This window comes from Cryptomeria japonica, chromosome 9, assembly GCF_030272615.1.
Source record: "Cryptomeria japonica chromosome 9, Sugi_1.0, whole genome shotgun sequence".
Taxonomy (NCBI): domain Eukaryota; kingdom Viridiplantae; phylum Streptophyta; class Pinopsida; order Cupressales; family Cupressaceae; genus Cryptomeria; species Cryptomeria japonica.
The window spans coordinates 479842247-479866958 of record NC_081413.1 but is presented as its reverse complement, the minus strand read 5'-3'; the positions used below and the strand labels follow the sequence as shown (position 1 = coordinate 479866958).

Sequence of the window (24712 nt, the reverse complement as noted above, 5' to 3'; positions counted from 1 at the left end):
AAGTTTGGTGGGACATTTTTACCTCCTGAAGAAGACAAATATCTAGTTTCATTTCCAAGATATATTGTTTTATAACAAATTGCTTCCAGAGGCTGTTGAGTCCCCTTATGTTCCAAGAGATGAACTTCATTTCTTATTCCTTTTGATTCCATCAAGGGTCAGTTGTCTGCCCCTTGCCATAACTTTATGTCTCAACACCCTCTCAATTGGTCTTCCAACTTTACTATCAATACCCACATCTGCCTTCTTAGATCTAGTTTTTTTCTTCTGAGTCAACCAGTCCTCATTATCTGCAAAGGGAGAACAGGGTGGTGATAACTTCACACTAGAAGTCGGCTGGGGAGATTTAGCCACTCCCTCTGAAATCTCTGAATTGCTAGGGGGACAGAGAGGGGCTGTGATTAACAACTTATTTCCACCCGGGGGGGTCTTAACACCACAAAGGTTAAAGGGGGGTTGTGGGGTTGTGGGGATAGTTATAGCAGGAGGCTTAGGGGAGAGGTAGCCATCACCCGTAGCAAATGAGGGGGAGGCAGAAGGACCAGGGGTAGCCGTAGACTAATCACCGGGGGAATTTCTCCATCTTCCAGAGGTGCTACTGGGATAGATTTCTTCATTTGACCAACAGGGATTTTTAAAATGTCAAGGATCTTATCAGTGTGGGGGTATTAATCAGAGCTCTCACACACATTAGGAAGCCCCAAAGGGGCTGAAGAAGAGGGAGCACTTGGGCTGATGGGATCATCCACAATAGCCTTTTCTTTTAGCTTGGGTTCTGCAGTCGTTGAGGTCTTACACTCAGCAAACATATGCCCTTGTTTAGCACATTTCTGACAAAAAAGGGTAGCATTTTCATAGACAATGGCCTGGGACCATTTTCCCCATTTTGAGTTTAGAGAAACAAAGTTGGGAAGCACTTTGTTAATAGCAACATTAACACATAAATGAGCATAAACCAACTTGGATTTAGCAAGAGTGACCGAGTCTGCAGTAACATAGTTGCCGAACAAGTTCCCAATCCAGCGGAAGATCTGTTCATCCCAGAATTCCCTCAGGAGGCTAGAGAACCTAACCCAAACAGGAGCCATGCGATTGAGTTGAACTGAGGGGTCAAACCCAGGATTCCATTTAGCAAGAGTTAGAATATGTTTTCCATAGGCCCAAGAGCCTGAGAGGACAAATGTCAGGTCTTCCTTTGTAGTAAACTTGAAAAGGAAGAGACCTCCTGGCATAGTCGAGATATCCACGCTTCCCTTTAATTTCCATCTTGCCTTAGCCCATCGCCTAACCATGTCGATAGATGGTCTAAAGGAGAAGAAACGCCCAAGTATCGCCAGGTGAAGGGATGAGGCGATTTATCCATGAGACTATTAGGGAGCTTGATCTCCGTTCCTTCGTCAGTTTGGGTAAAGTTAGCCAAAACCGCTTCCATAGTCATATAAGTGGACCCTAGAAGAGCACTTTTTCAGTTGGATTTGGAATCTTTTTTTACATTCTCCACACTCTTCTTGTTTGCTTCAAGGTTATCCAATCCTTTGTCCTCATCTCTTTGACCAAATTCGGTCAGTACCAAAGATGAAGAGCTAGAAGGAATATCGATCTTGACAGTCTTTTCCGTAAGACCTGCAGACAGTGGGCTCCCAGAAGCGGAACTGGGGGCATGTGAACCGACTGTGGTATCCGGGGGGGGGGGGGGGGGGGGTCCGGTTGCAGGGAGGAGGGGACCTCCCCAGAGGGGGCGGTCATACAGCCGATTCAAATTCTAACGATGGCAGAGGCGGGAAAGGTTGCAGAGCTCTAATTACAATTAGTGTTAACATTTAAAAATCTATTTATATTAATAAAATAAAACCACATATATTAATTTTGCAAATACCATAATTTGATAACGTAAATCGTTATTAAATAACTGCAAAATAATGATATCATTAACTATAAAATACAATAATGATAACGTAAATCATTATTAAAAAAAACTACCCGGAAAGTCGCCCCATCATGTTGGTTTTGCTATTAAATGGAATAAGGAGAGGAGAGAGAGTGGAGGCCGCAGGCCCTCCACTACCCCTGCGCTTAAACTTCGGCTCCCTAAGACAATAACTGCATAAATTTATAACGGTTTTCGTAAAAAATAAGGGTCAAACCTTTATTTCAAAAATTGATAATGGTTTTAATATACGGGTCAAGTTTAATTTGAAAATAATACATTATGGGTATATATATATATATATATATATATAAAATGAATCAATGAAGTTCTTAAATCTAGAAGGGGAGGAAGTTATAGACACGGGGAGAAATTTTCCACAATAATTTTTTCTCATGGAGGGTATATGAAATTAACTTATTAAATAAACACTGTTGTAATCACAGAGGGGAAATTTTATTTTTATTTTCATAGAGGATAATAAATAAAAATGAAATTTCTCTCTTAACAACAATATACATTTACAGAGGAGGATGAATTAATTGGGGTTTTAAGATTACACTCAGATGATCAAATCAATATTGAGAGAGAGAGAGCTGGTTTTTATTTACAAAAAATATTAAGTAGGCTTCATATACGAAGGTTCAACTTATACTCATAGAGAGGTGAGTAAATTCATAGAGCAGTAAGACTTAGGTAAATAAAATTTACATTCCAATGATCAAATTCATGTTCAGAGAGGGAGAGTGATGAGTTTATTCATGGGAAATAATAATAAGCAAGATTCATATATGGGCGAGAAAAGATTCAGAAAATTAAATAAGGAAGATATGCATTTTGCACTCATAAAAAATTTTAGAAAGCAAAACAAGATCTGATTTTCTTCTTTTTCCCTAAAGATTAATAAATAATAAAGATATCTTTTACATGCATTATTTGAAAATGTACCTTTTATTAATATTTATCCCTAAATAAGGAGAAAAGGTTTACTTTTGATTTAAAACAATCTAATTTTTTTATATAAATGAAGATCTAAAAGAAAGAAAGAAGCTATATATATTTTTTGATAATACACATTTCTCATATGTAAATGAGAGATGGGAAAAGAAGAGAACCTGGTTTGTCGAAGCTTGACATTGAATCCTCTCCAATATTCTATATATCCTTCTTAGATCCTTCCTTGCTACTTGAGAGAAAACTTCAAGAAGAACTTAACAATCCTACAACGAAAATATGACTACCAAAGAAGATCCTACTACTAACAACAAGGAAACTTGAGAAATTTTCTTCAAAAACATAATCAACTCCCTCTTTTCAAAAACTTGCATAAATTATATAGAAAAGATCCCTCAATTCCACTATCAAGAGAATTAATTGAAAGAAATGATTCTTTTTCCTAAATTATCCTCATGCAAAATTGGTTGAACACTTAATGGAGGAGTTACATGAGAGAAAATGGAGGATGAAGATTCCCTCTAGAAGCTTCCAATTTCTCCTACGACATGTGCTTATTTGAAATAGAGAAAAAATTAAATAATTTCCATTTAAATTATATTTTTCAAGTGTGTATTTTTCAACCACATTCAACAATTCATTTCTAACATAACCACAAAATGATATAATAGTAATAGAAATAGTAGTAGCAAATAAAAAATGGTAAAGGAGGGTTATGAAACAACAGATACACATATTATATATATTCTAAAGTGGTGTGTGAGATTCCATCTATTCTAGCGAAGTCCATGAGCTAAAACAACTCTACCTGAACCATGTTCTCGCCTTCATTCGCGTTCACCTGTTCCTGCATTCACTTGCACTCAATTGCTTATTAGCAATGATGATCTCCAATTTCATAATAAAATAATACTGATCATTCAATTGCATGTAAATCATTTCATTGCATTTGAACTCCTATTTCATTATCATCTTATTTCACTAAAAATTCCATTTCCATTTCATAAATGAAAAATAAGCATTATTTTCCTAACAAAATAATTATAGATAAATATGATTCGTGACAATATGCATTTTTCGGTTTGCAATATTAATCCTACAAACATTGAAATATAGATAACCTAGATAGGGCTTATTTTGAAAAGTTTGAAACATTCAACTAAATGACACTATGTTTATGGTTTTCATCAACGAAAAGAGAGCTTGCAACATAGTTAAGATAGTTTCAACAAACAAAAAATGATGAAACATACAAAGGTAGATGAATCCATTCATTCCAAACCCCTCGACATTAAAACACAAATATGAAGAAAGGCATGAAAAATACTTGGAAAAGAGAGAGATCCAATAATACATAAATACACTACTTGAATCTAAATCTTGCACAAGCATAGGGAAACCAAACGGTAATGTAATGTTCAAGAATGCTTGGATTAGAGCAAAAATACACTATAGGGAAAGATAAATGGGAAAAAATAAATCGATGTAAGATTAAAAGGGGGCTTGACACATGAGAATATTAAATTTCAACCACCTTGAAGTTTGGGATCCTATTATGACTCTAAATGTTGTAGATTGAGAGATGAAGCCTAAACTAATGTAAATTTTAGTTCTGGACTCTTGATGTGAGCTTACCTATGGCGTGTTATGTGGGAATGTGTGTCACCCATCCTTCCATTTTTCTATTTTTGAAAATTCCTTTCATTGATGCATTTCCTATATGTTTATTCCACATGTATCACATGGCTTCACATGTGGTGACAAAATGTGTTTGTATTGTTTTTATTATTGAATAAATTTTTAAAATTATTGTTTGCATTTTTTAGATTATGATTGAAATTATTACATTTACATACAAAAGTCTAGATCTAAAATCTATATTCGAATTTTAACATGGTTTGTGAATCTAAATTTCATCAATTTTATCATCTAAAATAGGATTGTCTTAATGTCTAAAAAGAGGCGGTGTTTATAGACAATGTTGGAGATTTACCCAAACCCTATCTGAACGTTTAATTGAAACGATTTAATCATTTAAGAGGATCATATTTTAGAGACACTATTCATTTACTCACGTATCTTTAGAAGAAGTGAAAGTTATTACTTATCTTGGATATTTGTAGAGATTTCAATAGGCGATTTCTAATTTAATCGTGAAGAAAAGCATATTCTCTGTGAGTTGCAGATCTATCTAAAACAACCACCTCCAATTATGGTTTGATGGATGTCCATACCTTGTCCTATAGCTCCGATTTTGGCACAGGCAGGAGGATGCTAGCAAACGTTGTCGAATTTGGCTTTACAACTGCCAATTGAATTTTCTTGAAAGTTTCCAAAGCCTTTTCAATGAATCCATTATGTGCATATCATGCAGACCCTAGTTACCAGAACCGCGACGGGAGACATCCGTTTCGCGTTTCGACGACCGAAACGGGTTTCCCGTTGCTGACGACCATTTCAAGCGGCGATTTTTCGTTTTTCTAGATTGCCGTTAAAATTTAAACAAAAGTTTAGGCATTTTTATCTTTTCTCCAACTTGGAGGTGGAGTTAACATTAGGTTATAAATGCACGTTGGAGTTTATAACTACCGATACTGGAGTTTACATTAATTCATAATTTTTGTAAGGTCAGTTAACTATCACACATTTATTTTTGTCCTGTGGTTTTATTATATTCATTGTGAAAAGTGTTTTATATAAATTATTTTAAAATGAAAGAATGAAATCAAATATTTTTTTAACAATGTTTAAATTTTTAATTAGAGATATGTGTATTATAATTTTTATTTTTAAAATTAATTTTGTTTTATTTTACAAATATATATATATACACATCTGTACAATCCGTTTCTTATACGCAATCTTTTAAAATTCCGTTTCTCGTCACATTGCCGTTGCGGTTGCGTTTCTCATTTCTTGTTTCTGGTAACATAGATGCAAACCACATTTCTTCAGTCATTTTGTCAAACAGTTCGCGTGCCTTGTCGATGCTTCCACATTTTGCATATATTTCTACCAGAGCATTTCCAACTATAATATCTGACAAAAACCCCCCATCCATTTTGCTTTGATGGATGTCCATACCCTATTCCAAAGCTCCCATTTGGTACAGGCAGTGAGTATGTTGGCGAGAGTTGTGCAATTTGGCTTTACCCTGCCAATTGCATTTCAAGTCCGTAACGCCTTTCCAACAAATCTATTTTGTGCATAGCCTCCGATCATTGCAGTCCATGAGAACACATTTCGTTGAGGCATTCTGTCAAACAAGTCATGCGCCTTACCTATGCTTCCACATTTTGCATACATGTCTAGCAAACTACGACCTCTGAAAAAATCCTTTGCTAGCATCCTACTGCCTGTGCCAAAATCCTTTTACTGTGCCAAAAGTTCTTGCAACTACGACATCTGAAAAATTCCTTTTACTCTGCCTCTTCAAAAATCAGGTGAACGAATCGCGTTATATCTCCATGATGAATGAACGAATATGGAGTTTGTGTGTGGCTACAACCATGGCGTCTCTCTATCTTTTGTTTCTGATGAAAACGTGCCAAGGCTTAAGTTTTCAGAGAAGGCCAGAGACATATGAAATCAGAAGCCAGGCACCTCACCCATGGCTTGGCCCAGGAAGGGAAGCGCCGACTACTATGCCGTTTTCAGTCAGCACAACGCACAACGATTGAGCTTATTGCAGAGTACCGTGTCGGACTGTTTCAACCATCCGAGAAATTTCCCGATCATTTCACGGCGTGAGGAATTGAAATCCGGTGGGCGATGACCACAATATATAGCCTATCGGCTAATTGTATTGATATAATGTGTTAAATATATTTATGCCGAGAGGCGTAACCTACAATGGCACCAGACCAGCAGTATTGTGTCGGTGTAAGAAAAAAGAAGTGCTTCAACTTTCGACAGTTACAAAAGCAGAGTGGAAAACTGAACCGGGCACATGAAGAATCTGATATTATTGCACCGGTAGTGGAAGAGCAGTTAGGATCGCAGCCTATGGAATTTGAAGAGTCCATAATGGAAGTGGTTTGGTCCATAACTACAGAATTTGAAGTCCTTCCATCTTTTGAGACGCCGAGGAAGGGGTTAAAAGTCGATCTTTGTGAAAATGAGAGAAATACTGCATATCCAGGGTAGGCAATGTGGTAACCAAATCGGAGCAAAGTTCTGGGAAGTGATATGCGATGAACTCAGGATCGATCTGACGAGTCATTCAAGGGTGACTGTGGCTCCGATCTGCAATTGGAGAGAATCAATGTGTATTAAAATGAGGCCAGTGGAGGCTGATATGTGCCTAGAGCGGTGCTCATGGATCTAGAACCCGGGACCATGGACAACGTTGGATCTAGCCCTTAGGATCAGATTTTCAGGCCTGATATCTTCGTCTTTGGCCAGACTGGAGCTGGAAATAACCGGGCGAAGGGTCACTACACTGAGAGCACAAAGCTCAGTGTGCAAGGAGGCCGAGGTGAATTATCCTTCTATATGAAAGAATGTTTTACTTCCTTCCTTGTTTTATTTTTACTTTTAGGATTCTATTTGTTTCCAGATAAAATGAGCCAAAAATATTTTTGAAATGCTGAATTTTAAACATTGTTTATCAAAATACAGCGATATATTTATTTATATAACAACTTTTAAGTATCACATTAAATCAAAGCAAAACAATGGCAAATGGACTTTAAAAAAAGAATTAAAATAAATCAATATGGTACTAATTTTCTGTACTTTTAGAGTTCATTTTATGATGTTGGGGATAAATGCAAGGATTTGGATAGAAGTATAGTGCCAAAAATATTTTTAAAATGCTGAATTTTAAACACTGTTTATCAAAATACTGCGGTATATTTATTTATATAAGAACTTTCAAGTATCACATTACATCAAAGCAAAACAATGGCAAATGGACTATTAAAAAAGAATTAAAATAAATCAATATGGTACTAATTTTTTGTACTTTTAGATTTCATTTTATGATGTTGGGGATAAATGCAAGGATTTGGATAGAGGTATAGTGCCAAAAATATTTTTAAAATGCTGAATTTTAAACATTGTTTATCAAAATACTGTGGTATATTTATTTATAGAAGAACTTTCAAGTATCACATTAAATCAAACCAAAACAATGGCAAATGGACTATAAAAAAAGAATTAATATAAATCAATATGGTACTAATTTTTTGTACTTTTTAGAGTTCATTTTATGATGTTGGGGATAAATGCAAGGATTTGGATAGAAGTATAGTGCCAATTATTACAATATAGAATGCGTTCTTCAATCGAAATGTCTCAAATGCCAATAGCCCCCTTTCCCACACAATGCAAAATTCTAACGTAATCTTTAAACTTATCATGATGATTAAGGAAGCCATACCCATGCAACAACCATGCCAATGTTTTTGCCATTGATTGTTCTTTATTCCTAAATCATGTCCATAGCCATGGCTTGAGGCATGATTGCCAGGAAAAAATTCAATTGTAATATTAATTGATTCTAAAAGTCATATCTAAGACATTTTATTATTACATACATCATAAGATAAAATTGATGACATTTATTTGAATATGAGGTCATAAAAAAATTTCTTCTTAGAAATATCAATTGTCCTTCTTAGGACAACATTTCTTTTAGGCACACGTATATGAAAACATTCAATATTGCTAGACAATTAATGTATCTCAAAAGTAGATGATTAACATAGTTTTAGATTTACATATTTCTTACATGGTTTTATGTTATATAATATGAAAATTATGGGTGTGGATGTAATCAAGTAATAAGAAAAACTTCTTTTGTATAAGTTTATAATTGTCTTCATCTATTAATTTGTGTTATAACCCAAGATAATATTTTCACTATCATAATGTAGAATTACATGCATTACGTAATAAAATCATGATTTTCAACTAGACATATAGAGGCAACTAAATATCCCAATTTTGATAAAATCTACTTGCTTCCATTATAATTTAATCACAATATTATCTTAAAAGAAAGTTACGTAGCAAAAAAATTTGTAACTAATTTCAAGCATGTCACATAGGAAAAAAAAAAGGTTAGCATTAAAGTTTAAATAGGTACAATAGGGTTCAATTATGGTTAGATTTAATGTTACATTAGAATTAAGGTTAGGGTTACAATTAGGAATAGAAATAGGATTAGGATTGAGATTAAAATAGGGTTACAATTAATTTTAGATTAGGGTTTAAATAACGTTATCATTAGGGTTAACTTAGAGTTAAATTTAATGTTAGGTTAGAGTTAGAATTAGAAATAGAGATACGATGAGGGTTAGGTTTTAATAAGGGTTATGATTAAGGTTAGTGTTCAATTAGCATTCTAACCTTAACACTAACCATAATCCTAAGCTAAAACCTATTATAGCCCTTATTCTATCTTCAAAACTATCTCTAACTACAATCTTAACCCCAACTATAAGTATAACCTAATAATGACCCTAAACCTAACTATATCTCTAACCCACAACCTAATCCTAAGAATAACCCTAATCATAATCATGATCCCTAACCCTAAAGAATAACCATAACCATAAAATAACTATAACACTAAACTTTAATTCAAACCATAACCAAAATCCTAACCCTAACCCTAACCATGATGTAAACCTTGCTTAACCATAATTACTAACCCTAACCCTAACCCTAACCATAACCATAACCTCACCCATGATGTAAACCCTATCCCTATCCATAATTCTAATCATATCCCTAAACCCTAAGCCTAACCAAAATCCTAAACCTAACCCTAACCAAAATTCTAGCCCTAACCCTAACTCCAACCATGATATCAACCATAACCCTAATCATAACCATAAACTCTAACCCTAATCGTAATCCTAATTCTAAACCTAACCCTAACTTTAACCTAACCATAACCTTAAACCATAACCCTAAGAATAATTCTTATCCCTAACACTAAAATCTAACCCTAACTAAAAACTCTAACCTTAAACCCTAACCCTAACCCAAAGCATGATGTAAATCTTAAGCCCCAAACCTAAACCTAACCATAATGTAAACTATAACCCTAAACCTAATCATGATATAAATTCTAGCCTTAATCCTAACCATTATGCAAATGCTAACCCTAATCCTAAGGATGGTGTAAACCCTACCCCTAATCATAAGCCTAACCATAACCCTAAGGGCTAATCCTAATGATAATTCTAATCCTAACCCTACCCCTAATCTTAAGCCCTAACCCTAACCATAATCCTAATCCTTACTCTAATCCTCATCCTGACTACCCCTAACACTAATTATAACCCTAATACTAACCCTCAACCTAAACCCTAACCCTAATCATAACCATGATCTAAATTCTAACCCTAACCATATCCATAACTATAACATTAAACCCTAACCTTAATCAGAAACCTTAGACTAAAATTTAACCCTAACAATAATTCAAACCCTAAACCTAACTGTACCTGAACCCTAAACCTAATCCAAACCCTAACCATAATCCTTATCCTAATCCTAAATCCTAACCCAAACCATAACCCTAAGCCTAACCATGGTGTAAAATGTAACCCTAACCATAATACTAAGCCCTAACACTAATCATAATCCTAACCCTAAACCCAAACATGATGTAAATCCTAACCCTAAACACAACCCTTACCATAAATGTAACTCTAACCCTAAACCTAAATAAACCAGAAGATGGAGAACTATTGATGATGAGGAGAGCTTTGTGTCATACCGGAGGAAATGAGGAACCCTTGCAGAGGAAGAATTTGTTCAAGACTAGATGTAAGGTATCTGATAAGTGCTGTAAAGTTGTTATTGATAGTGGTAGTTTAGATAATCTTATTTCAGAAGAGATGGTGAATAAGTTGAATTTGGAAAGATTGAAACACCCTAAGCCTTATCAGATAGCATGGATTCAAAATGATAATAAGTTGTTAGTAAGTGAGCAATGTTTGGTGAAATTTAAAATTGGGAATTATCATGATGAAGTCTTGTGTGATATTATGCCTATGGATATTTGTCACCTTTTGTTGGGTAGACCTTGGGATTTTGATAGACATGCAATACATGATGGGAGGAAGAACACATACACTATTGTGGCCAATGGGATGAAGCAAACCTTGTTGCCCTTGGAGGAGCGTTTGAAGAGTGAAGTCTATACGAATGCTAGAATCTGTTTGGTGGATGGAAGGAAATTCCTGGATGGAATGAGACATGAGAATGTGTGTTTTGCCTTAGTTCCTAAGAAAACTGAGAATCTGGAGCATGAAGAAGAATAACTGGAAGAGATAAAAGAGTCGCTGACAGAGTATGAAGACATCATTTTAGATAATGTGCCTGATGGATTACCACCTGTGAGAAGTATTAGTCATTGCATGGACCTGGTCCCCGGAGCTAGTTTGCCTAACAAAGCTGCACACCGGATGACATCGACAAAGAATGAAGAGTTGAATAAACAAGTGCAGGAATTGTTGAAGAAAAGTTTGATCAGAGAAAGTTTGAGTCCTTGTGCAGTACCAACAGTATTAGCACCTAAGAAGAATGGAGAATGGAGGATGTGTACCGATTCCAGAGCAATAAACAAGATCACGGTGAAATATCGGTTTCCTTTGCCTAGGGTGGATGACATAATGGACTGTTTGAGTGGAGCCAAATACTTTACAAAGATAAACTTGAAGAGTGGATATCATTAGATCAGGATCAGAGAAGGAGATGAGTGGAAGACAATATTCAAGACAAATGAAGGACTGTATGAGTGGTTGGTGATGCCTTTTGGATTGACTAATGGACCGAGTACTTTCATGAGGTTGATGAATGAGGTATTGAAGAAATTCTTGAATAACTTTATTATTGTATATTTGGATGACATTATGATTTTCAGTAAGACAAAAGAGGAGCATTTGTTTCATTTAAGACAATTTTTGCAGAGGTTGAGAGAAGAAAAGTTGCTGATAAATCTTAAGAAGTGTACTTTCATGAAGGAAGAGTTAGTCTATTTGGGATTTGTGATATCTGAAGATGGTTTGAAGATGCACCCTGAGAAAGTAAAAGCAATTGTTAAATGGCCTACACCGAAAAGCATTGGAGAGGTAAGATGATTTCATGGATTGGCTAGTTTCTACCAGAAGTTCATCATAAATTTCAGTTCAGTTTGTAACCCTATGACTAAGCTAATGAGGGGAGATAGAAAGGAATTCAAGTGGACCACAAGAGCAAACAAAAGTTTTGAACCGTTGAAGCGGAAAGTGACCGAGCAGCTATGTTAGCTTGACCAGATTTCAACAAAGTATTTCAAGTGGACTGTGATGCAAGTGGAACTGCAATTGGAGTTGTATTGAGTCAAGAAGGGAGAGCAGTAGCTTATTTCAGTGAGAAATTGAATGATGTTCGGAGGAGATATTCAGTGTATGATCAGAAATTTTATGCCATAGTTCAAGCCTTGAAGAAGTGGAGACATTACTTGTTGCCTAAGGAGTTTGTGTTATATATTGATCATCAAGCTTTGCAGTATTTGAACAGTCAGAGTAAGTTGAATTAGAGACATATGAGATGGGTAGATTTTTGCATAGTTACACCTTTGTGTTGAAGCATAGAAGTGGGAAATCGAACAAAATTGTTGATGCATTGAGTAGAAGAAGGAATTTGCTAACATAGATGAGAGTGACAGTAATAGGATTTGAGGAGTCGAAGACTTTGTATGATGATGACCCGGATTTTGCAGAACCTTGGAGAGCATGTAGAGAACTGGTTACGGTAGACAGAAGCAAGTGGTTGGATTACTTCATTCAGGATGGGATGTTATTCAGAGGAGTTCAGTTGTGCATACCTAAGAGTTCTATGAGGGAGAATCTGATAAAGGAGAAACACAGTGGAGGATTAGCCAGACACTTTGGTGTTGATAAAACAATAGCAGTGGTGAGTGAGCATTACTTTTGGCCCCAGATTCATAAGGATGTTAGGAAATATGTGCAAAGTTGTAGAGTTTGTCAGGTTCCAAAGGGTAGTAGTCAGACTGTGGGATTGTATAAACCTTTGATAGTACCAGAGAGACCTTGGGAAGATATAAGCATGGATTTAATACTTGGATTGCCTAAAACACAGAGAGGGAATGATTCTATATTTGTGGTAGTGGATAGATTCTTGAAGACGGCTCATTTCATACCTTGTAAGAAGACATCAGATGCAGTGCATATAGCTGACCCATTTTTCAAGGAAGTGGTGAGATTGCATGGATTACCTAAGAGCATAGTTTTAGATAGAGATACTAAGTTTGTTGGTTATTTTTGGAGAACACTTTGAAAGAAGATGAAGACAAATTTGAAGTTCGATTCTACTTTTCACCCACAGACTGATGGACAGACAAAAGTAGTTAACCGGAGCTTGGGGAATTTGTTAAGATGCTTAGTTTGGAGACAAAACCGGAAGTTGGGATTTGATCCTTGCACAAGCAGAGTTTTCCTACAATAATTTAGTAAACAAGAGTACCAGAAGGACACCTTTTGAGATTGTTACCAGAGCACACCCTAGAGGTATATCATAATTAAGAGATATTAGCAGTGAAGACCAGAGAAGTTCAGAAGTAGAAGAATTTGTAGATCACATAAAGGACTTACATATTCAAGTTAAGCAACATTTGAAGGACATGAACATCAAGTATAAGGAGAAAGCAGATGAGAAGAGGAGACATAAGGAATTTGAAGTTGGTGATCATGAAGTGATGGTGTATCTAAGAAAAGAAAGATTCCCGGTTGGAACTTATAACAAGTTGCAGATGAGAAAGTTTGGACCTTGCAAGATTTTGAGAAAGTTCAGTTCCGAAAATGCATATGAAGTGGAGTTACCGGATAGCCTGAGTATCTCACCTATATTTAACATTGTAGATCTACATCAATATCATGAACCAAAAATCAGTGAGGATAGTATTGCAAACTTAGAGAGACAGTTGCCCCGAAAGGAACCATATCAGATTGAAGACATTTTGGATAGTAGGATTGGGCGTTGTACCTGGAGCAGTCAGTATAAGGAGTCTAGTGAAGTGGAAAGACAAACCAGTTGAAGATTCATCTTGGATTTCTCAGGCAGAGGTAGACCACCTTGGTTTTCCTCTGACCCCAGCAAAGTGAGAGACTCACTTTTTTTGAACAACCCCAAATATCTGATGCAGGAGCATTCCCAGTTCTTGGCAATCTTGCATCAACCAAAAATATTTCCTTTCTGTTTTGCAGTTTCAACATTTCATTCTGCATTCTGAGGTATTGGCTCACTGGATCTCAAGGAGTTGGATTTTTGCTTGAGGACTTGATCATCTACCTTATTCCCAAACCGTGGAGCATTTGGATCATTTTTCGATAAGTTATCGCTACCGGTTTTTGAGACAGTTTTCTGGTACGGGTTGCTTGGACCTATTTGCATTTGTAATCTACCGAAATCTGTTGGATCCCTTCCGTAGCTTGCGGAGCCTCGAGCATTGATTTTGATGTTCCTTGGCGTGTGGTCAACCTTCCCTTTGATCCGCACTTCATCCTTTGGATTTTCTAGAGGAATTTCTTTGGCGGAGGCCGACCTTGCTGTTCTTACACATTAGGTCTTGATCTTCGGCATTTGATCCTTTTTTGGGCCGACCAGTTCCCCTTAAATCGTATAAATCATTGTAATTGGGCATTAGAATGTAGATCAGTTAAGATATAAAACATAGAAGATAGATCTTAAGATTTGAGGTCCCGGTTGTGACCTGTTCTATAATTAAGCATGTTTTAGCAGGCCAGTGAGACAGTTTTTGTAACCCGGTTGTTACCGGTTGATTGTAAACAGTTTTCATGATATAATTCATTCAGTTCTGCATTGCCTCCATCATATCCTTGTGTTTCTGTTGTGTTTACTCTTGCTGACCGGTCCAGATTGATCTCTTTGAGGTCCCTCCTAACCGGTGACTGCATCAATTACACAAGCTTAAGCATTATCTATTATCTAGACAATTTACTTTCTTCATGAACCAATAACCATTTAAGTATTTGATGGATTGAGCTATGATCTAAGGGGGAATATATTGTTGGCTATTGTTATTCAAAGAATTTGATATCATAGTGAAACATGGCTATACTAATTTAAGTAGTCAATCTACTTATCTAGGATCGAGAATGGGGAAAACATGGAACCTAGTAAGGACAAATGCCTTTAACACATCTATTTAAAGTAAATGTGACACCTCTAGATCTAAGGGACATAGCCCAATTGTTGTCAATAAAGGATTTTATTGAGGGAAGCTTAATAGAAAAAAATAATACACTAGTTCAAAGATCTTGAACTTGATTGAACATCTCCCAAGGTTCCAAATTTGATATGTATTTTAAATATTTCCCACCTTGGCTTAATCTGACATTTATAGTGTTGAACTTGGTTATTAAATGTACAACCTTTACATCTAAACTCCAAAATTAAATTTTTAATCTTGGGCCCAAGTTGATTGATTTACAACTAGCTACTATACATTAACTCAAGTGTCAAATATTTGAATTTGCATGCTTGAGCGGTTATATAAAAGGAAAAAGCCTTAACCCATTTGTACATCAAGACATTTAATCCAATATCATTCACTTTGGAGCACCTAAAAATCATTATTTGGTTATAGAAAATATAACATCAATGTTTGCACTCACCAAAGCATTCACATTATTCTTAGCATATCTATAAACTTGTATATTGAATAAACAAAGGGGCTTGACTAAAGTACAAGGTGGGAAACTAGTTGACTTGCATTTCCAACATAACACTTACTATTGGCGCTCTTTTGTAACATCCTAATCTATATTTTGTTACTTGAACACATTTTGAAAGGAACTAGACCATATTCAAAGTTACATTTCCATTCTCAAAATTGCAAATAAGATTCAAAGCCATAAATATAGGGATCAAGATTGTAGGTGTGTGGTTCAACCAAGATATATAATAATCACTTTTGTAATCCTTCGAGACTTGACTAATACAAATTTAATTTCATTGAAAAAATCACAATTCATTCCAAATCAAAATATTCCTTATCATTGAGGTTCTTCCCACAGTGTGTTGGTTAAGTGGTGGTGTAGTTACATTGTGACCACCAAGGTTCAAACCCTATTAGGCCATTGTGAATGCAAGCTTGTGCCTTCACTGATTCAATGTGCTCGCAGTTTTGAACCTCAATATTGTTATATGGGAACGATGACCTCACCTTTCACTTGGTACCGGAGGGCATGTCATGCCAACAAAAAGAAGTTCCTCATCATTATTAAAACTAAATATACTAACATGTTCAAATTCTTTACATATTTCAATACTATTTTGATATTTTTTGACTCTAATATCTAGATTAATCAATTCAAAAATTATTTAAATAATTGACTAACTCAAATAATTTACAAAAAATATATTTTATTTCTTTTCATTGTAAAAATAAATAAATAATTGAAATAACAACTATAAACTATTATTATTAATAAATTATAGAAAGAGATATGGTTGCTATATGCCTAAAGATACCTACCACAATGACGCAAGAAGCTACAAGATTCCAAAATATCAGATCAATCTCAAAGTAAAATATTAGAGAGGTAGGACAGAAAGGATTATCAAGAAACCCATTATTGACCAGACTAAAATGACACACTATTACATCTTACAAAAAAGCTACAATTACACCATAGAGAATTCTAGACCTAATGCCTGTCAATGGATGACAAAAAAGCCATGAAAACTACTCTCTCTTAAGCAGATGATCTATACAATGTCATGCTTAGCTCAAAGCAAGGCTAAGAGATGTGAAGTTAGGAAGAGGATGATACTTGCACCCATTTTTACTACTCCAAAGCCTGTGAGACTGTTTGAAATCTTGGAGGATCTGTACTGCTTCATGGGAAGCTTGAGATCCAAGTCTAAGTTCTAATTCCACATCATTCTCATCAATCTCTTTACCATGGCTATCATCACTGAAAATCTCCATATCATTACTGTAAAATATTTCTTCCACTGCTTCTTCGTTTGCCACTTCTCCTTGAACTTGTGCAGGTTCAACAGTGGCCTCTGCCTTCACAATATCCTGGACTGAATAAGTTGTAATCTTCTTGTTATTGCAGGCCTTCATTTGATTCTCCTCTTGGGCTACCTGAAACCTGCATGTAAGACAGTATTGATCAGCCATTAATGTATGCAGACAAATAGTAAAGAAGAAGAAGAATGGTGTTCGATGCATTCTACTTAAATATCACACTTTTCAATGATTAAATCTTCAATAACAATTTCACACTACATTTTTACTGAAAGTAGTAGATAATTATCTTACTTTTATTGAACTTTAATATTACACTCTTTAACAATCGAACTGTCAATAAAAAAAATTACGTTTGATGCACTCTACTTAAATATTACACTCTTCAATAATCGAATGTCAATGACAGTTTTATGTCTCATCTTTAATAAAAATATTAGACAATTATCAAGCTATCCATGACAGTTTTATGTTTATGTCTCATCTTTATTAAAAGTAACAGATAATTATCCTACTTTTCATCCTTATCCTACTTTTATTGACCAACTAGATGCTTCATCCTTACATTGATTCAAATTCTTTTGGACAAGAACTGGGCCATTTTATGTTGCAGGCTTGAGAATCAGTGGTAACATCGAGCTTTTCTAAATGGGTGGTTGGTTTTCTATGCAGAGAACGCTTGAATCGACACCTGTTCCTGAGTTTGAGAGGTCTGTCTGTTAAGATTGAATCAATTAATCTTGATGGAGATGGCTTTGTATCTGAGCAATCTGAAGTTGGAGAATCAGGAGGTCCCTCCATTTGTAATGGATGCCCCTTGAGAACACTTTCTACTGCAGCTTGACAGCTATGCCAATTGCCAGTCCACTGGAGCCCCACAGATCCATATATGGGATTTATAATTCTTCCACAAGCTTCATAGAGAAGGGACCTGAATATAACTGAAACCAACAAAAAAGAAAAGGACATTAGATAGCTACAGTAACTTGTCATGTTGTATTACGTTTTTCTTATTCATTTTTACAAGAACTTATCTATATTGTGAAGATGATTAGTTTACTTGATTTTTATTATATTTAAGTGATCTTAAGGTTGTGTATGATAAAAGGGTTTTGTTCAAATGTTAAGGTTCTAGGGTTTTTATAGAGAATATTCAAGTTTAAATCTTTCAGGTGGTATTGTAGTATTAGAGTGTGTTGCAGTCGTTTTTTTTGGGGTTGTAAGTGGTATCTCCACAGTTGAATTGTATGCAGTGGTATTCTTATGAAGTTATAAGCAGCTGAATTGTGGTGGTATTCCTACAAAGTTATAAGTGGTATCCTTGCAATTGGGTTGTCAAACAATCAATGTAAATTTAAAGCTTCTCACAGTCATCCAATTAATTTTCAAACTTTATGACTGAAAGTGATAAATAGTAATCCTATCAAAGTAATAAATATATCAAGTATCAAAGTTGTAAATGGTCATCCTATCTCAAAGTTGTAAACTTTATCTACGAAAGTGATTATCTTATTGTAATTGACAAAAATATTTACCTGTTAATCATTTGATGTTAAGATTAGTCGAATTTATAACTCTACTTTAATATTTCTACCTATACACAAAAGAGATAAAACAGTTATCCTATTTTTATTGAAAACTACTTTTTCAAAGTTATCTCTCTGCCTAAATATTATATAATTCAAACCACCAAAGATTTACAATTTCAAATCTGATCTATTAAAAAAAAAGCAATAAACAATATACATACCGGGTCTTTGATGGTTTGGACCAGAGTTTAGAAGCTTCATAAGGCCAGAACGTCCATAGAACTTGGCTAGGAAAACTGTTGCATTTGCTTGAGCTTCAGCACTTCGTATCCATTCTAGGCAAGGCCTTAGTATACATGATTCACTACACCCCTTTCGCAGGACTCTGCATCCATTGCAGCTCATCCTCATCTTCACAAACTGCACAATCAGATTAATTACATCCAATTCTAATCCAAAGACCACATATTATCCAACCATCAATTCAATCTATCTTTTAACATCTGCATATAATCCAACCATCAATTCAATCTATCTTTTAACATCTTTCTCATAAATGAAGTTACAGTCCATCAGCATATAATCCAACCATCAATTCAATCTATCTTTTAACATCTTTCACATAACTGAAGTTACACTTCATCAACATATATGAATATCAAATCAAAGACTACATATAATCTAACCTTCCATTCAATCTATATCTTTTAGCATCTTTCTCATAAATGAAGTTACTGCTCATCAACATATATGAAAATGAAATAAAAAACTAGATATAATCTAGTCTTCAATTCAATCCATCTTTTAATACCTTTCTCATACACGAAGTTACAATTCTTCAACATACATGAGCATGAAATCAAAGCTGACGATCGAGCTATAGATTTCTCATAAAGTCTTATAATCTCTAATGATTTTTAAACCGATTCAGCATGTACCCTTCATAAGATCTCATAAATTTCTTAACAAAACTCAGCACAGCAACTGAGCAACTGATCTCTATGTATCATTTCAATCAGTGTAAGATAAAGAACGAAGTTTTAGCATATAAAATGGCAGGAATCTACTGAAAACTTGGATTCTTAACATCCAAATAACTCAATACTGATGATGACAAGTTCATACCTTTCAGTCCTTAGACAATGATTTTATCAGTCCCCTTGAGTTGGGTCTCTCCAATCACAAATGCAGAATATTGTAACGGTATGATGCCTATGTAGGCACTGAACTAAAACGCGTAGAAAACGGAAGAGAGTTTGCTTAAGCAACAAGTAAGAAAAGAAGAACACTTCCTCTTCCTAAACAAGCAATAGATTTATGGAAACCACAAATTTGTTTCTTGCCGCCTCTTGCCAAGCAACATCATCATCATCTAACCTCAGTCAACCAAACCAACTCTGGTTGAACTAGAGCCCCAGTTTGAATCCTCATTCAGTGGGTAAGACTGAAAAATCTTCTCTCACTTCCTGCAGGAATGGAAAAATCTTTGATTTTCCATACATCTGTACACGGTATGAAATAGAGAAGCAGGAAAACGGCGCATGGAGGATGTTTGTGGCCGCTACACGACAGGATCTGTGGGACCCATTTGCAGGAGGTGGGTAAGATCGGATTGAATTGCCAAGAAAGGGAAAAGAGATGACAAGTGATGTTATACCTATCTCATATCCATTCCACGTAGCCAGAACGAAAAAACAATTAAAAATGTAATCATTTTGACGTATCTAACTTAGATTTTTTAAAATATAAGTATGGTAGTTATATAATAATAATCTCAGCTCCTTGTTCGAAGGAGACGACGGATTTCTTCTTCCGCGTACGCAAAACGACAAGTGGAAAGGAGAACGAAAACTGAAGGCTGAAAAATGGGAATTTAGGAGGAAATATGTGGGCAGCCACTGGTTTTTTTTTCTTTCTTTCTTTCCCGTTTTAATGGATTTCATCATCGTCTTTCGTTTTCCCTGTGTTGGAGGAGTAAAAGAAGGTGAAACGTCGTGAGGATGTGAAATTCTCCGAGCTTACCGCGGAATTTTGTTTCTCGTTAGTCGAAGTTTCATAGCAATCCATTTATCTCCGCCATATGAGTTGATTGAGACACTTGTAATTTAATGATGGTGAGAAGAGACACCTGTGCATTCTGATACCATTATCGTAGGAAATTATGTTGGTGGGATTTGACGCGCCTTCCGTGACTCGATGAGCACACCGACTTCGAAGATATGATCATGGAGGTCGGAAAGTATTCCGACTTTTTAATGCAATTGGTTTGTTTATTTAGATGCTAATATGAATTATTATATGTTGGGCATGTGTTTAGGAGTTATCTTTTGGTCAAGTTGTCATGATTAAGTGATTGAGTTTGTCGGAGTTGAATTGAATCTTATTTAATTGTATTTTTGAAAGTTTTCAATTTTGATGGATGGTATAATCAACAAATATTCTCTCGTCTTTACCAATTAAATTACAATACTTCAATAAGAAGTTTAATTTGATTGATTACAAAACCAGCGTGTGTTTAGGAGTTATCTTTTGGTCAAGTTGTCATGATTAAGTGATTGAGTTTGTCGAAGTAGTAATGAACCTCGTCTAATCGTATCTTCGAGAGTTTTGAATTTTGTTGGATGGTATAATAAACAAATATTCTTTCGCCTTTACCAATTAAAATACAATACTTCAATAAGAAGTTTAATTTGATTACAAAACAATAATGCAATATCTTTTGAATACATGCATAGAGTAGAAGAGTCCAATGTTTCACTCTTTTTCATGCTTTCTTCACCATATAACACAACTTTTTATGTTCTTAGGAGAATTTTTTTGAATTAATCACTTATTCTATATGTATTTTAAAGGATCATCTTGTATATGTATATGTATATGTATATGTATATATGTGTACATGTATTCATATGTGTATGTATGTATATATGTATGTATGTATTGTAATGTCAAAAATTGCATACCCTTTTGTAATTCCACCTAAACTTTTGTAGCCACTTTAGTGTCCATTCCCCTAGCATCTGAGTAGGCTCATTTTAACACTTGCATCATCCTTTTCCCTCTCAGGATGCTCAAGACACCCTTTCAGTAGTTACCTTTTAGCACCCACCACTTTTGAGCATGATTCATCTCGACACTAGTGGATTGCGCAGCCGTCTACGTGTTGCGCATTTGTCTTGAACATCTTAACATTTAAATGTCAATTATATGCGTTTTAACACTTTTCACCTACCCAGGTTGATAGAAATGGCTCAAGATCTTCTAAACAACTCACCAACCTCTTCTTTCCCTCCTATTCTCTCATTTTAAATCTATCTCTTTCATTCATGCAATGGTTGGGGGTTTTCTCAAGAAATCTCTCTAGTTGTCTCAGTTTTCTCTTGGTTCTCTCTTTCTTGCTACAATAGTCTCTAATTTGCTACAACACTCTCAAGCTCTCACAATAGTCTTTCAAGTTCTCTTGGCTTTCTCCACGGAGGCTTCACTAGCTAGGCAATATTATATCACGTGCATTCATATTGGGGGTTTAATATCCAAAAAATTGCAATATATTGTCTATCGATGAAAATAAGGGGTTTTTAATTCCGGCTATGAAAAAATACCCTATTTGGTGAAAATAGGGGGGCTTTTAATTCGGGTTGTGTATTGGGAGGGGGTGAAAAAAAGTTTAGGGCAATATTTTTTGAAAATGGGGGGATCCTTTAGTACGCCATGAACGCACGTGCTATAACCCAGGTTCACCAAGTGAAGCCCGTGTGGCTTTCTCAAGCCTATCTAGTAATATCTTTCTCATGTCTTTGAGAATCTTGGGGATATATCTTTCTCATGTCTTTGAGAATCTTGGGGATTTATCACATCTCTTATCTATCAAATCATTTATCTTGTTTATTTATCTTTTTGATCTATCTATCTGGCTGTTGTGGAGGTGGAAACACCAAAACAGGGACAACTAAGGCAAATCTCCAAACAACCCCAACATTTTTCCTCTTATGTATGTATGTATCTAAGTTTTTTGAAGGCATTCGAATGCATGAGGGTTTTCTTATGCTTTTTTTTTATTTCATTTTAATTTATTTCTATTTGTATTTATCATCTAGTATTTGTTGTTAATTTATTTATATTTGTATTTATCATCTAGTATTTGCTGCTAAGTTTCTAAGTTCTAGGTTTTGCAAGTTAACCAAAACATAGAGTTGGGTTTTCATGTTTATAAGTCTTTTCTGTTTGCAGTCTGTATGAGACTATAGCATGCCACACAGATGTTTGATGAAAATAGGGTAGACAACTGAGAGGGGGGGGATTAGTTGTCACCAAATTTTACAACAACTTACACAAATCTCATATCTGATAATTAACATTGAAAGCATAAATCAACAACACAACATGAACACACATATAACACCAAAAAAATTGACGTGGAAAACTCGGTCAAGGGAAAAACCACGGTGAAAACCTACCCACAATATGATGATACCTTGTTAGAAGTATATGAAATATTACAATGGGGAATGCACACGCATTTAGACACACTGCCTAAAACTCACTGCTCAAAAACAAAGAAGGGATACAACCCCGGGAAGACACACTATCTTACAAACACATTCAGATTAAATCTGGAAGATCATGAACTGAATAATAACATCTCCTAATGCCTAGTTATAGTTCTGGTTAAGAACATGACATCTCTCACACTTCTCCACACTTATGCTCTGCTATCGAATGATTAATACATTATTCACACATTCCATGCATCTGTAACTCACTCAATTACAAATATATTACATTTATTTATACATGACATCAACCTCATCAAGGTCAGCTCAACACATATCACTTAATTATAAAAATATAACCATACACACTACAATATCTCATGTGGACCTAAATCATCACCTCGAATAATGCATCACACATCCGTAACACGCTACAATCACCATGTTGACCAAGAACATGAAGAAATACCACCAGATCAAGGAAAATCATCAATAACACGCTCACCGATCAATGCGGACCACCAACACGAATAGCACATGATCTAGAAACATCCACAAGCATCATGAATTACCACAACAACATCTGCACTAGCTCAAATTACTAGAATCATATCAACTTTATAGTGAGCTTCAAGAATATCAATTGAACTGACTGTCAACCTGGAAAATAACTTGCGGAGTTCCAAACCACAAACCATCTGAATTGAAGACACATATCAACGTCCCAAATATAATTCCAAATCCGCAAACCAAGATATTACAATGTGGAGCAATGCATATCAAAATACCCAATACTGGCAACATTAAACAATTGAAGAACTGGCCACAACACCGATACTCATAACTCACTCAAATATTCATGCAGACCTCAGACACTCACACTGAATCAAATAGATATATTACTCTACAAACCCTTTAATATGCAAACATTGATCATCAACATACAACTTAAACCAATTAACTGAGCTTAACTGCAACACTGCACAAAACAAAGAAAATATGTTGACATCAATGACAACACATCTGTGAGATAACATTAAGGCACATATTTGCAGTACTCATCCAACAATATCCCAACAATATCCCCCTTTGGCATTGATGGTAACATATGATGTGAAAAACAATCAATGTCAAAGAATTCAACAACTCTCTTATAAAACTCTTTTCCTCTGCACAAATAATCTCTCCCCTGAAATCGCTATATGTTTTTTCACATGAATCTCTCCCCCTTTGACATCAATGACAAAGATACATATTTGCAAACACATAACCTCACAAAAACTCACAAATATGAACATCTAAATACCCCCCCTGAGTAGTAGCCACCACTCATCAATCCAAATCACAAGATATGACTATGAAATGCACCAAACTGATGCAAATCAAAGCATCTTAGTTCTGATTAGAGGGACAATCACAATATGTGGGACCCATTTGCAGGAGGTGGGTAAGATCAGATAGAATTGCCAAGAAAGGGGAAAGAGATGACAAGTGATGTTATACCAATCTCATATCCATTCTAAGTACCCACAATGAAAAAAAAAAATATAAAAATGCAATCATTTTGACGTGTCTTTCTTAGATTTTTTAAAATATAAGTATGCTAGTTATATAATATATATAATCTTAGCTCCTTGTTTAATGATGGTGAGAAGAGGCACCTTTGCATTTTGATACCATTATCATAGGAAATTATGTTGGTGGGATTTGATGTGCCTTCCATGACTTGATGAGCACACCTTCGAAGATATGATCATGGAGGACGAAAAATATTCTCTTTTTAATG

At 35.2% G+C, this 24712-nt stretch overlaps 2 protein-coding genes across 2 annotated transcripts; both read right to left on the bottom strand.

Moving 5' to 3' along the window:
* Nucleotides 1–668: 668 nt before the first annotated feature.
* LOC131075992 (uncharacterized) lies at nucleotides 669–1292 on the bottom strand. The gene has a single exon (XM_058013005.2). The coding sequence runs from the start codon at nucleotides 1290–1292 to the stop codon at nucleotides 669–671; it is 624 nt and encodes a 207-aa protein (XP_057868988.2).
* A 15133-nt stretch (nucleotides 1293–16425) lies between these two features.
* LOC131075981 (uncharacterized) lies at nucleotides 16426–19463 on the bottom strand. Its single transcript, XM_058012994.2, has 4 exons — nucleotides 19245–19463; nucleotides 18655–18853; nucleotides 17470–17845; nucleotides 16426–17028 (listed from the first exon to the last, which is right to left on the bottom strand). Exons 1-4 carry the CDS (start codon nucleotides 19251–19253, stop codon nucleotides 16653–16655), a joined length of 960 nt encoding a protein of 319 aa, XP_057868977.2. The 5' UTR covers nucleotides 19254–19463; the 3' UTR covers nucleotides 16426–16652.
* Nucleotides 19464–24712: the final 5249 nt, after the last annotated feature.